This window comes from Manacus candei, unplaced genomic scaffold (genome assembly GCF_025592945.1).
Source record: "Manacus candei isolate 608988 ecotype Guabito, Panama unplaced genomic scaffold, ASM2559294v1 h1tg000037l, whole genome shotgun sequence".
Taxonomy (NCBI): domain Eukaryota; kingdom Metazoa; phylum Chordata; class Aves; order Passeriformes; family Pipridae; genus Manacus; species Manacus candei.
In genome coordinates, this window is record NW_026138085.1 from 3,267,747 (window position 1) to 3,282,005 (window position 14,259).

Consider the following 14,259-nt stretch of genomic DNA (forward strand, 5'->3'; position numbering starts at 1 on the left):
TTACCAGCCACGTTTTGGGTGGCTGGTCGTGGGATGAAGAAGGTTTTGTGGAAGGTGCAAACCTGCCACTGAGACTGTCTGGTGTTTCACACAGTCACTGAACTGCAGGGCATGGCAATAAATATTGTGGCCAACAGACTGGCAGAGGAGTCACCAGCACAGGGACAGATGGGCTGTAACTGCCAGCACTGCACTGATCATAAATCAGCTGCCAATGACATCCTACAATGTCTTTAGGATCTGTTAAGCATCCAGGTTCTTGAAAGGGCTCTTTGCCCTAAGGATCTAATAGGTATTAAATGACCAAACTCTGTGTAGGTGTTTAGTTTGGGATTTTTGTTTTCTTTAGACAGACCTTCAACAACCAGATCATCACATCAACCTCCAGTGCCACCCCAGAGACCTGGCCTGTCCCCAGGACCAGCCCCATTTGGGGCAAGAGGTGCTTCTGTATGTTCCTTTCCTAATATTTTACCTATTTCCCGTGCCAGTAACTTTTTAAAAGTCCAAGTGTAATGCCGTTTTTAATCAGCTGCTATACGTAGAGGGAGAATTTCAGCCATCAAAACAGATTTGAACTCTGTTCCAGGGTGACTGTTTTTCCAAGAAATTAAATTTCTCGGGACAAACATGTTAAATTACTTGGGTAGTATATTTTATTACTTGGGTGTTTCCTACACTGGAAATTTATACCTACTTGTGAATGTCTCTAACATATAAATTATATATTTGTAAGAGATGCCTCTCTGTTTCTTTGGTGATATTTGTAAAATAAAGAAAAAGGTTAATTCTTCCCAATCTATTCATGCAGCAGTTGTCCAATTGAATTAAAACCACATAGAAGTGTGAGAGACTGTACAATGAGAACCTTGATGACCCAGATTTGACTCCTTTTATTTTTTTTTGCTGCTGTGAATCCTCCAAAACTGAAAGCTCTTGTGCTGTTGACAGCTGGCACTATAATAAGTTCAATGTTTGCCAGGACAGATGTACATTAGACCTACCATGTACACAAGGTAATTCTGGGGTGTGATAGAAGGATTTTTGGTCTGACCCAGTGACATAGTTCATATGTAGAAAACACAGAGGACTATTGGGTGTCCTGAGCTCTCAAAAGTGTCCTAAACTGAGGCTGAGGATGAGCTTTTGGAAGGCAGGTGTCTGGAGAAATCCAGGTTTGGCTGCTGGCAACAAAATGCTGTTTGACCCCAGCTCTCCCAGGAGCAGAGAACAGCCCATTCTCCCCCTGCCTCAGTCACCAGTCAGTGACTTATTACATATTTCTCCTCTTCAAATGCACATCCACTCGTTTCAACACATTTACAAACCCAACACTTGCTGCCCTGGAGGGGCAAACCCACAGCAGTGCTGTTGGAGCTCCTGTTTCTTTCCTTTGGCAATAAACACCATCCTCCCCCAAAATACAGCCCACTGGAGTATCTCTTGAGAGGCAAAACAGGTGGAGGCAATTCTGCAGCCAACAAGATGCCAAGCACGTGGGGCATTCCTGAGGAGAGCCCCTGGCTCCTGTCCTTTTGCAGGGAGCTGGGATGTGCTGTGCTGCACAGGCACAGGGAGGGGCAGATGTGTGTGCTGGGGTTAACACGCTGAAACTAAAACAGAAAGGTGAGGACAGCATTTGAACCACATGTGAAATATCTGTTTCAGCTGCCAGCTTTCCCTCCTCCACCGAGCAACAACGACCTGGGCAGAGACAGGAATATGAAGCCTTTGAAATGTAAGCAGAGCTGGTGCTGTCCTTGTAAAGCTTTTCCCATGGGCTGTGGAGCTCCTGCCTCCATCTCCTCACTTCCACTCTCTTCTACTCTCACACAGAAGTCTCTCTTGTTATTCTAAGTCACACCAGTTCGTGGCTGCACAAAATAAAGGTATATTAACCTATCCCAGCACATTGTCTCACACAGCTGTTGTGTTTAGCCCCAGCTCCTTCTATAGACAGAAGCACAAAGCCCTCCCTGGACCGCCTTGCTCCCCCCTTTGAAAGAGAGAGCCCAGCTGCAGGTCAGTGTTTGCTTTATTAATATAACTGTGATTGTTTTAATTATTGAAAATTATCACTTTGAATATGATTGATGAAAAAGAACAAGGCTCAATCAGATGTACTCTAATCCAGTCCCAGGCAAGGTAATCTGTTTGTGAATAAATGCTGTGAGCAGGACTTGTAAAGTGAGGGAGAAACTGTGTTTAGAAAACAGCAACCCAAGGTCAGACAGGTGAACAGAAAGACTTGATGTGATCCCTGTGGAATAAAGGTTTGGGGTGACACTTAAGTGAATGAACAAGGAGATATTTAGCAGGTTAAAGGAGAAATAGAGAGCTAACTCTGCACACACTACTGGGTGTAAGGTTGCAACTTAAACAGACTTAAAAGAATGCTGAGAACTAGTAAGACATAAAAGAAAAATTACATTTGTTTTAGACCTGAAAACCACATTATGCAAAGAATCTGAAGACATGACTCTATGATTTTTATTTATTGTCTGAACCCTTTCATCTGTTTTACAATGGCAGAAAAGTAGCCAGTAATTCAAAGCTGAACCCTAGAAAATATGATTGTAAAACATGCCACCTTGAAAATGGTTAAATATGCCTTTAAAAAGAGATATTGCAATTTTGCCATCACTCACAGAGCCAGAATATTTTTCTGCTTTACATCTCAGGGGGCTGAGGGCTTCAACTTGCAAAATTAACTTCCAATTATGTTCAAAACTCACAGGTTTCGTGGACAGCTTGATTAATTGACTTTCATTTTTTCTAAATGTAAGCTTTTACTATTTTCAGGGAAGAAGCCAAGCATTCCTGAAAAGGTAAGATTTTTTTTTTCTGTGCTTATTGAGGTTTTTTGCCTGTTTTGACACACTTACACATTCAACTTCTCCTTGTTGTTTTCCAGCCTCTGGTTTCACAGCTAAGGTAAGAGTTTTCCCTCTGGAAATGGTCCTTTCAGTGCCAATATTCCCCAGTTAGTTCTCAATAAGCAGCTTTTTGCCTTTATTTCATCCTCTTGCTCCTGCTTTAGGTCCCTGGGGGAACAGCTGGCAATGATGCCCAAACCTCCTGTCCCACCAAGTGACAGATATGAAAGAGGCAACCCCCCTCCCTTAAGGAAGCAAAGCCCTGGAAAGTAAGTGCTCATTTCACTGAAACTTAATGAAGGATAAATTAAATTTAACAAAGATATGGACAAGCAACACATGGTGGTACAATTTACAGGTCCTGCCTGGCAGCAGGGGCTGTGGGTATTAAGGATTTGTTAAACTGCAGGATGTGTTAAACTGCAGGAAAACCTCTCCTGTCCTGTCTGAAACAGCCCCAGAACATGGGGCAGAACTCACTGCCAAGCTGGGCAAAGAAATCCATGATCCCTGTTTTTGCCACCAGCTCAGGTTCTTGCTCTAGGGAATGTTATTTCATGAGTTCTGTTGCTGGGTTTTTTTAAGTGTTAGAAAAAGAAACCTTTACTTAGCTTGCAAACCTCCTTCTTAATAGCCAGCATTCTCCAGAAGAACTTGATCATTCTCCAGCATTTTCTAGATAAACTGGGGGCTGGGCACTGGGACTGAGCTTAAAACAAGTTAAGAAAGTAATTGAGGTCTGCTAATCAGCCAGGATAATTTATCAGAGAAACAAAGATAAAAACGAGATCATTCATCAGAGAAACAAAGCCTGGAAGTCTAATGCTGAGCTCCAGCAATGTTGCCAGGTATTAGAAGTGAGTTCAAGGCTTGGAGACTAATGTTTCATCATTGCAAAAACTCGTTTTAAGCTCTAATCTCATAATCAATGCATCAGTTTTCCTTGTTGATAGACTCAAGCTGGGCTAAGGATAAGCATAATGCCTTAGATTAGGGTTGAAATTAGAATTTTAGATATTTTTATGAGTTAAAAAAAAAGGTTTGGCATTCACTGGGCCTTTCAAACTTACTATAAATTCATATTCTAGTTGAAAATGATGCACATGAATGAATGGGTAGTGTTCCTCCTGTGACGAGTGTTTTGTTTTCATTTCAGGCAGAGTTGGCCACCACACAAAAAAAATGAAGTAAGTGTAGTCTCAAAGCACATATTTAAAATATATGGACTCCAATGAAATTAAGTGCCTGTATTAACTAATCATTCTGGACGAGGTAAACTTGTTTCTTTTATCAGTTGTAAAGAACACTCCTGGATCTTTTGCAGCACATGGGGTGTTTTTAAGCATTTCTTCTGTGTCAAGCTCATATTCCCTTAGTACTTCATCTTAGATAAGGGAAGAATAAAACCAGATTATTTTTTTTTATACATAGAACATGAGAGAAGAGATTTTGCTTACACTAAACCTGGGGCTTTGGGGGATTTTGTTCAGCTTAAGGTGACCTGAAAGTTTCACTCTCAGATAACTCTTGAGAGCCTGCACTTGGAGGAATGAGGAAGGTTCATACCTGCTGAGAGTTTCTGAGTGCTTTGGGTCAAGAGCCATTATGGGACATCCACCACATTGCTTATTTGTAAACAATTAATTAATTAACGCAAGACCTTTAACAATTACTTGGTGTTGCAAGTATTGCAGTCCTTGTATAACCAAAATCCACCAACACCCTTGTTTTGTTCTGTAAAATACTCCTAAGAACTCTGCTGTAATATGTTGCTAATGTTTATTTTCTTTTGGCTCCCCAGGAAGAAGAAGACAGTAAGTATTTCTACAGTGATTTTTCAAGCTTAAGGTCTTTCTTTACCTTAGTTCTGTTAAAAAAAAAAAAACAAAACAACTTATCTCAGAGTTGTTTCTTTAGAGCCATTTCAAAAGTCAGGTTGTGTCTGGTGCCACTCTCTGTGTAATGTTATTCACTTCCATGAGCAGAAGCAGAGCTTCTTTCATGTAACAACAGTATTTGTAATGCTAAATTCTAGAGTTAAGTTGGCAAAGTGACTCCACAAGAGAAGCAGAGGGTTTGACCAGGTCTCTGTGGATTATCACAACCTCTGAGCTGTGATAATAAGAAATCTGAGCTGTGCAGAGCTCAGTTCCCTCTTACTGGAAGTTCAGGTCTGAGGCCACTGCAGAAGGAAAATGTTTTATTTCATGCTGGGAGAAACCTCACAAAGGAATGGGGTTCAAAAGGTGACTCAAATCTGCTCTTTAGAAGCAGTGCAACAGAGAAGACTTGGTCTTGCACCACCTTCAGCTCTGCTGCAGGGAAAGCACCTGAGCTGTGGCTTATCCAAAACAGAAGTTAGGGAATGTAAGTGTTGCTCAGTTTATTTTTCATTTTAAGACTCAATTTGAAGCTCAGTCGACCATCTGAGTTTACAACCTGTGACTGACACATCACGGGCTGTTTACAGGCTGTTTACTCCGGGATGTTTATCCAATTAAGCAGCAGTTATGGGGCAGAATTTCTTCCTTTAAGGATGTCCCCCACAAGGTTTCAGTTGCCTTCTCTCCCTTCTCCACAGCTGCACCCCAGAGGGCAGTGCCACAGCTGTGCCTGCCCCCCTACAGCTCCAGCTCCCTCCCAGCCAAACCTCTCAAACCTCCACCCAAGCCAGGATCCAACAGCCTGCCTGGGGCAGAAAGGTTGGTTTCACCCTTGTTTTGTTCTTCCTCTTGGATCTCAATCCCTTGGGAATCCAGCAAATAACACAGTGTGTGGAGCTACAGGGATCTCAGGCACCCAAGGCAACCATGAGTAATTCCTTCCTTAGGCTGTATCCAGTAAAACAGCCCCAAATCGCACTGAAATACCCCAAAATAGACCAAAATTCACACAGAATCACCCCCAAAATGTCCCAGAAGATCCCAAAATATTCCAGAGTTCCTCAAATCCATCGAAATCCCACAAAAAGCAACCCAAATCCATCGAAATCCCACAAAAAGAGACCCAAATCCACACATAGGCCACCAAAATCCATTGAAAGTCACCCAGAATCCTCATAAAATCATCCCCAAAATGCCTCCAAATTCCCCAAAATTCAGTCAAAATCCAGTTAAAATCCCAGTAAAATAGCCCCAAAATTAAAGTACCCCAAAATAGACCCAAATCCACACAGAATCACCCCCAAAATATCCCAAAATATTCCTAAATTCCTCAAATCCATCAAAATCAATGGAAATCCACACTTATACCACCAAGATCCATCAAAAGTCACCCAAAATCCACAAATATACCACCAAAATCCATCACATTCACCCCAAATCCACACAGAATCATCCCCAAAATGTCTCCAAATTCCTCTCAGTTTTATGGTAAGGAAATATTTTGATTCTTGAGACATCTCTCCCTTATGGATCTGCAGGATCCACAGGAATGAAAAGTGCTTTTGGGAAGGGTTTCCTACAAAAAAATGCTCCATAGTTTTCTCCAAAACTATGCAGGGTGTAGGTCAAAGAGGTTCCTGCACACTCCAGGAACCCAAGTGCTAAAGCTGTGACCACTAATTCATTTCAAAACTAAAAAAACCCACAACCTCAGTAGTCTGGAATTGAATCAGAAAGAATTTCACCACCCCTTTGCTAAATCTTACCCTAATGGTTGATAATCCCTGTTTAAAATTGTGAACCCGGCTTCAAATTTTTTTCCTATTTTCAGCCTACAAATATTTAATTGCCCTGTCTTCATTTGCTGGATGGAGGAGCCTTTAATTAAGTTTTCATTCCTGATAATCTGAATTCTGGGAACCTTAGGCTTTGCTGAGTTAGACTGGGCTCCTTGAGTCCACGTCTGAGGCACATTTTCTAATCCCTGTATTTTTTTTAATGGCTCTTTGATGAATTCCTCCAATTTGCCATCATTCTCTGGAACTGCTGGCACCCCAGCAGCACAAATATTGCAGTAGCAATAGCAAGGTCATATGCAAATGGAACTGTTCCTATGATGAACACTTCTGGTTATATTCAAACAACATGCCCAGCGTTGCTGCAGTAGAGGCCCCCATTTGACAGATTCTCTCCCATTAATCAGGCCATGATGGGGTGTTTTTGTTCTGCAAACATAATTAGCATTTTCATCTCAGAGCCTTTTCAACGGCCCATTTAAGCAGAAGGGAAACATGGACTGTAAAGGACAAAGAGGGCAGGCCATTTGTCCCCAGCTGGGCGAAGAAACAAAAATAATAACAAACCCTGAAGACTGGGACTCAGTTTTGAGAAGTTTTGGGTGTGGGCAGAGGTTGGCAGGGACCTCTGGATGTCACCTGGTCCAAGCCTCAACCCAAACAAGGTCACCTTGATCCAGGTGGCATTTGAGTGTCTCCAAGACCAGAGACAACTCAGCTTTCTTGGCAACCTGCTCCAGTGCTTGGCTGCCCTCACAGTGAAGTGTTTCCCGTTCAGAGGGAGCCTCTGGAGTTTCAGTTTGTGCCCACGGCCTCTGTCTCATCACTGGGCACCACTGCCCAGAGCCTGGCTCTCCCTTCAGATATTTATGAGCTTTAATAAGGGGATCCCTCCCAAGCCCTCTCTTTTCCAGGCTGAACAGCCCCAGCTCCCTCAGCCTTCCCTCACATGTGGGATGCTCCAGTCCTTTTTGTTGCTGGCCCTTCCCAGGCTGCAACATTAATGAGAAATGGCATTTTCACCAACAATCTTGATGAGTAGTTTTAGAGAAGCCACAAAAAAGATATGACTCTGTGACCCTGGCTATCTGTCAAGGTGTTCCCTGTGCTTCCCGCTTTAGGGGAATAAAGGAGTCATTCCCTGAGAAAACTCAACAAGCTGGAGTACTTTTCTGCATTGATCCCAATCCAAAAGTCTTGGTGGCCATTACTGGTTCCCTCTACCTTATTCCCAGATCTGAGCCTCCAGGTAAAGTTCAAGGTGGATCCACTTACCCAGAGAAGATTAAAAAACCAAAAAGAAGGAGAAAACTTTCCTCAGCCTGCCCGGGTCATTCTGTAAAACAGGCACAAAGTCCCAATCAGATGTTCAGAGCACAGAAATGTTGCATAGAAATGTATTTATACTGACTACTTTTGTTTTTTAAACAGTGCTAGAAACCTGTCTTCAACTGGCTCACTACCACCTCGCTTACATCTAGGTCTGTATCCTGCATTCCTTCCTTTTTTTTTTTGGTAAGAACATGACTGAAAGTTAAAAAGTGGTTTCAGTGGTTTCAGTGCAGTTAATACATAATATTTTTTTTTCTGTGGATGTTTCTGGTTGGGCTGTGAACAGAAAACTATCAAGTTCCTGAAAGGCATCTTGTGCAACTTACTTGGTCTTTTGGGTTTTCTTTCCCACAAAGCTTGGGCTCCCTGCCTGCTTAAACCAGTGTCACAATTTGATACAACCACCTTTTTCAGTCCAGCAAACAGTACTGAGAGCTGAGGTGTGCTAATGCTCTCAGAAAAGGGAGAAAACACTTCCCATGTGAAAACACTGCTTATTTATCTTGTAATAGCAAGTAAAAAATAAAGAAAACTTAGAAATTGATTGTTTTGCAGGTAATTTTTCATGTATGGTAACAGCTGCCAATGTCCTACAGTGACAGTTCTTACTTTCTAATTGCTAAGAAGGCAAAGATTGCAGAGAGACAACGTTTCTTCTGTCTCTAAAGAAACCAAGATGCTCTCAACTGAGTAACTGTGGTCCAGAAACTAAAAAGGTGTCGCCTCTATTGCAAGTTCATCTGGTCTTGTGGAAATGCAAGAGTTCATAAAAGTCCCTGTCTGTGCACCAGAGGGTGAAATTAGGCAGAGCACGTGGTGCTGATGGAGAAGCCTGAGTCTGATTTCAAATCAATCCCAAACATCTCAGCACCAGGGGGATGGAAACACTCCATGCCCTGTAAAACCAAGATCCTGCACAGATGAAATTATTCTCCTGGCTTGAACGTGTTTTTTTTTTCTTCTATTTTTCTATCTTTGAAGGCAACAACAGCAGATCCCCCTCGAGAGGCCCAGCTGATGCGAGACCTCCACTGCCAATCCCCGGCAGACAGACTGTCCACCAAACCAACCCCGAGGAAGATGAGGTACAAAGCATCACAAGTACTGTTAAACACAGCAAATTATGTGGTTTCCAGAGGGAACATCTTTCAGAGTTGTTTTTCTGGGCCGTAGTCATTCTCAGGTGCCAATAAGTGCTTTCAGTTTTCTTTTCTGGGTTAAATTTCAACGCCTTGTTTTGTCTCCACCGAAAAAAACAACAGCAAAACCCTGACAGAACAAAACAAGAAAAACACTTGTTTGCTGGATTACTTGTTTGGCACAATTGCCTTCAAATAATATTACATATTCAGTTCTCCTTCCACAAAAGTTTGATGAGTAAAGAACTCAGCTTTTTAAGTGCATTTTTTGTTCCACATTTCTTGAAATAGAACAAGTTGAGAACAAACTCCTGGTCATAATGCTGCTGGGCAACCTTATGTGTTATATTCACAGGATTTATAGCATTATGGTCTCAGATGATAGTTAAAAAATGAGAAAAAAATTATTTTAAAAACAAACAAACAAACAAACAAAAAAAAAGGCAAAGGATGCCAGCGTCCAGGTGGAAAAACGAGAAAATGCCATTTAAAATATCGTACTGAAAATATTTGTTTATTTGGCTTAATTGCAGGTGTATTATAGCCAGGTCTGCAATATTTTCAAAGTTATCAGAGTGAGCCAATAATTTAAAATCCCTCAGTGCCGCTTCACCAGGCTGCAACAAATACCCCGAAACCTTCAGAGATTCTGCACATAAACCCAAATATCCCTCACGCCGAGATTTCTCTCTGCTTCCCTGTGTGTTGCTGGAATTGCAGGCTCAGTCACTGACAGCTGAGTTTTTTTTTCCTTCTCTCTCCCCCAAACCACCCCTTAGGGCTCCCTGAACAACGAGTGGTACGTGGCCTTTGTGAGCCGGCCCGAGGCAGAGGCAGCTCTTCGGAAAATCAACAAGGTGCTCTGGGAATGGCAGGGGTGGGAAATATCCCTCTCCTTACATTGAAAAAGGGAAAGGGAACTAAACTTTGGGAACAAAGGAAGAATTTATTCAACGTGTTGGGTCTTTCTCTCACCGAGTTTCTGGGAGAAAAGACCCCTTGGGTTTAAATTTCATGCATTTTATATTTTCACAAAATCCCACCCTTTTCAGATAAGTTGTAATGTATTCATCTTTGCCTAAAAAGGTTTCTTTGCTCTGAAAAGGGGCTTTCCCTTTTTCCCAATTGGCTGCAAGCCATCCCCTGTGAGAGGTGATGGATCTTTGTTCTTAGCCCAAAGAGAAAAGGAACCTTGTGTACAAAATGGCCCCAAAAGGTTTAATTTTTAAGAATTTTCTCATTTCCCTTATCCCACCAAAAGAGACCCTGATACCCAAGTTCAGCTCTTGGAACTTGGATCTCTTACAACTTCATGATATAAATGATATGATATTCATATAAAAACCTGTATTTGTATTTCTCATGCAGGGGATCCTCCCACCCCCTCACCAGGTGTCCTTGTGCTCCCATGGGAGGAGTGCAGGTCAATAAAACAGAGAGGTTGCAGCACCAATGTAGGTGCTCAGAGTGAAGGATTCATCTTGAGTCTTTCCCCACAGAAAAGTTTCACGCTGGGTCTAAACCACCCACAAAGGCTGTTGTTTGCCAAAATCTGAGAGAACAAATTATGTATCTCCAGAGAACAGTTTGACCTTGCCCATCTTAGGAGCAGTGATTTGTTCTCTGGAAATAGTTTTCTGTCATCAGTGAGGAGGTTGTCCCAAATTCCAATATTTAGGCAGCTTGAATTATAAGATCCCAGCCTTTCCTAGGCCATACTGACCAGCAAAATGAAGCACAGATTCAGACAGGTGAAACCCAGGCTTATCTGTGCATGTGGAGATAAATTAAAATTATAAATATAAATGAAATAATATGCCATCACTGAGGGAGGTGTGGCTACTCCACTATTGCCATGAGCTGAGGGTGACATGGACAACATTCCAATCACTTGGAGTAAGGCCCAGCTTATGGGGTCACATTCAGTGCCCTTAAGAAAGGGATTTCAATGGAAGACTTGTCAAGCCAGATCTGAAATGAAGAAAAGCAGAGAGAGAGTGGTACAGTGTCACTGCCTTTGCCTAAATTACACAGCCACTATCAGTATTTTAGGCTGTCTGTAAATGCATCACACAGGAACCTTGACTGGCACTCGGCAGAAACGAAATTCTTTTCTGGTTCATGTGATGTCAGGTCTGGCCTTTGATATTGTACTTCCTCCTTTAATGGAATCTCTCCCTCATAGAACATCCTTCCTTCCTTCCCTAAAAATCTGCTTTTGTAACAGGCAGGAAGCGTTAAGTAGCAAATTTGCAAGGCAGCATATTTGCTGAATGACACAAACTCTCTCACGGTGCAGCTTCTCTCAGCAGAAGGAAAAATGATTTCAGGAAGAACAAACACTGAGAAGGGGTGCTCTAGTGGAGGTTGTTATACTGATCAAACCCAGGAGTGACTCCTATTTGTCACCTGTCATTTTTTCATCTTTCAGGATGGAACATTCCTGGTGAGAGACAGCTCGAGGAAAACTGTCACTCACCCCTATGTGCTGATGGTGCTGTACAGGGACAAAGTGTACAACATCCAGATCCGCTACCAGGAGCAAGAGCACTTGTATCTGCTGGGAACTGGCTTAAAAGGAAAAGAGGTACTGTGTGTTTTCACACTAATTCTCTTCATTGTGAGGGATCTCCTCTCTTGTTCCTGACTGTCGGGTTTTCCTGGGGTGGAATTCTTAGAGTTATTCCTGGTAGAATATTGTTAGTGCTGGAAGTAAAATCAGATTCTCCTGTTTGCACTCAGGGAATGAAGAGATAACTTAGAATACGGCCATTAGAAATCCACACACCTGGTTAGGGAATGTTTATTTACCACTAATGCACCAGATGAGGGAAATAAATACAGAGCTGAGAGCAAACTTTACTGTGCTCTCAGACTGGTGGCTCAGCTGCCCCAGCAGCTCTGTGTGGATTTACTGGCACCAGTGAGCCCAGTGAGCTCACACTGCAGTTCTGATTGAGCCAAAACACTCTGAATTTATCTCTTTGAACTTCCAAGTACAGTCATCACATCAAGCAGAATGGCACCATCATGTATTAAACAGACTGCACTAATTAATTATAGCTTGTACACACAGTTATTGAGCTACAGATGATGGCAGGAAGGAGAACAGCTGATCTGACAGTATTTACTGGACCTGCTGTGTTTTTTGTAAGACTGCTAAATATTTAGAGTTTAAAAAACCCCTTTTGGTTGTACTGATTACTGATAATTCTGACATTTCTGCCATAGCCTTCTCATTTTTTCCATCCCACAGGATTTTTCTTCTGTGGCAGATATCATTGACCACTTCCAAAGGACACCCCTTCTTCTGATTGATGGAAAAGACAGAGGTTCCAGAAACCAGTGCATGTTAAAATATGCTGCAGGACATATTTAAATAAGATCTTAATGAAGATCACGCATTGTATCAAAGCCTAGTGAAGTTTATAAACTTGAAGATATTTCCTTTTTCAGCAAACTAAACTCGTCAAGTCATTAAAAATCATCTCATTTCAAGGAAAAAGGATTATGTTATTTTTTAATTATGCCTTAAATGCAGTATGCTCTAAATGTGATTTTCCTACGATGTGTTTGTTACTGTCCACTAATCATACAGTACCTGAGAATTTTTTTTATTTTCCAAGACGTGCATATCCTCTTGAAATTATTTCCACAGCAAATTGGAGGATCCAGGAATAAACATGCACACAAATCTGTGCTGTCATAGGAGAACAAAAACGTAAGCTCTTTTTTTTGGATGAGAACTGCAGCAGCAATTATGTTACTTCATGTGATACAAGGTAGACCCAAACCTTGTCAAAGCCGAGGAGTGGACAAAAGACAATAGAAACCTATTTATTCCCCAATAAATCTAACTATGTCCACTTCCCTGAAAAGGCTGTGGCTCCAGCCTGGATCTGAAGGGCACACAGGCTTCAGTGACACCAAAAATCTCTCCCGCCCCAGATGTGCAGGTGCCTGTCGGGGTTTGTGTCTGGGTTACTCGGGGATGAAACTGGATTTTTCACAGTTTTCTGGAGAACTCCCGCACCTACAGGCACCACTTTCTGAGGATCCCATGCTTTATCCCACACGCTGGAATTAGGTGTCTCCTGGCATCCTCTGACCTGAGTCAGAACAAGCTTTTCCCCTTTAACAAGGACCTTCCTTTGGTTGTGTCTTCCTGATTAAATCCAGCAACTGCTTTTTACAGGAAGCACATCCACGAGTTTATCCCATCATCATGTGATTCCTGACTGGCAGAACACACCCAAAGCTCTTAGAAAGCACAGGCAGCAGCCTAAATTTAGTTCCTCTCACACCATTGCCCTCTGTTGTACTGAGTTTTTAAAAGAAAACGTTCTCAGATCTAAAATATAACTTGCAAGTGATGACCATTGAAGCACCAAGAGTTTTCCCCTCACCTTTGTTAAGTGGGATTTATCCAACTCCTTGCCTCAGTTTTCTGATAACTTTTGTGTTCTGACAAACCTTGGTTTGACATGGGAGATTCATCACATGTTTTTTCCTTTAAAGCCATTTGTGTCTTGAAATACCGGAACCGAAATTCAAGGTAGACAAATACTTCCCATAAAATCTCCAGAGCTTCTCAGACATAACAATTAGATTTCATAAACAGTTTAAATAGATGTGTTTTATAAATGTTATCTGTCTCTCTAAAATATTTAGAGTTCAAAGTTAGGAATTTCGTTTCCATGCAGCCGTGGGTCCAGAAATAAAGATGAAAAATAAAATTTTAAAAATTCTTCAGCTGAGAAAAGCTGTTTCTGGCTCAGTATTTTTTAATCTGGTGAAAGGAGAATCAATTCTAATCTATGTTTTTTTTAAAAATGCTAAAATTCAGAACATCTCCCATATAATCACTGACTGTGAATTGGAGGCTGTAATTTTATTTCACTGCATTGCCTTGAAAAAAATGGATCAAGAAACTTAGACATACCTCCTGTAGAATTGTGTTTTATTAATTTTAAATCATCTCACAAGTGAAAGAGAAACAAAATTTATACCAGCCTAACAAATTTTAACACTACACACTTTTTCCAGTAGAATAAATCACAGTTTTATTATTCAGATAAATATATTGGGTAAAAGAAAAAAAAATACACCAAACATTCAAACACTCAAAGATGTCCACAAGTAAAGTACGATTGAATATTAATTGGAATGAACTACATGCTCAAATTTTGGGCCAAGAAGATTTCAGGGTGGGGTATTTAGGCCCTTTTTTTGT

The 14,259-nt window shown here is 41.5% G+C and overlaps 1 protein-coding gene across 1 annotated transcript in view; it reads left to right on the plus strand.

Annotated features, from left to right (window-relative positions):
* LCP2 (lymphocyte cytosolic protein 2) overlaps positions 1 to 13,730 on the plus strand; it is a 29,369-nt gene extending 15,639 nt beyond the window's left edge. The window contains exons 9-22 of the mRNA XM_051793762.1: positions 350 to 450; positions 1,669 to 1,738; positions 1,939 to 2,022; positions 2,803 to 2,828; positions 2,915 to 2,934; positions 3,041 to 3,145; positions 4,033 to 4,063; positions 4,678 to 4,690; positions 5,458 to 5,578; positions 7,987 to 8,036; positions 8,869 to 8,972; positions 9,806 to 9,883; positions 11,458 to 11,613; positions 12,283 to 13,730. Of these exons, the coding sequence (XP_051649722.1) occupies positions 350 to 450; positions 1,669 to 1,738; positions 1,939 to 2,022; positions 2,803 to 2,828; positions 2,915 to 2,934; positions 3,041 to 3,145; positions 4,033 to 4,063; positions 4,678 to 4,690; positions 5,458 to 5,578; positions 7,987 to 8,036; positions 8,869 to 8,972; positions 9,806 to 9,883; positions 11,458 to 11,613; positions 12,283 to 12,405 (1,082 nt within the window). The 3' untranslated portion in view covers positions 12,406 to 13,730. The remainder of the gene's footprint in view (positions 1 to 349; positions 451 to 1,668; positions 1,739 to 1,938; positions 2,023 to 2,802; positions 2,829 to 2,914; positions 2,935 to 3,040; positions 3,146 to 4,032; positions 4,064 to 4,677; positions 4,691 to 5,457; positions 5,579 to 7,986; positions 8,037 to 8,868; positions 8,973 to 9,805; positions 9,884 to 11,457; positions 11,614 to 12,282) is intronic.
* The last annotated feature ends 529 nt before the right edge of the window (positions 13,731 to 14,259 follow it).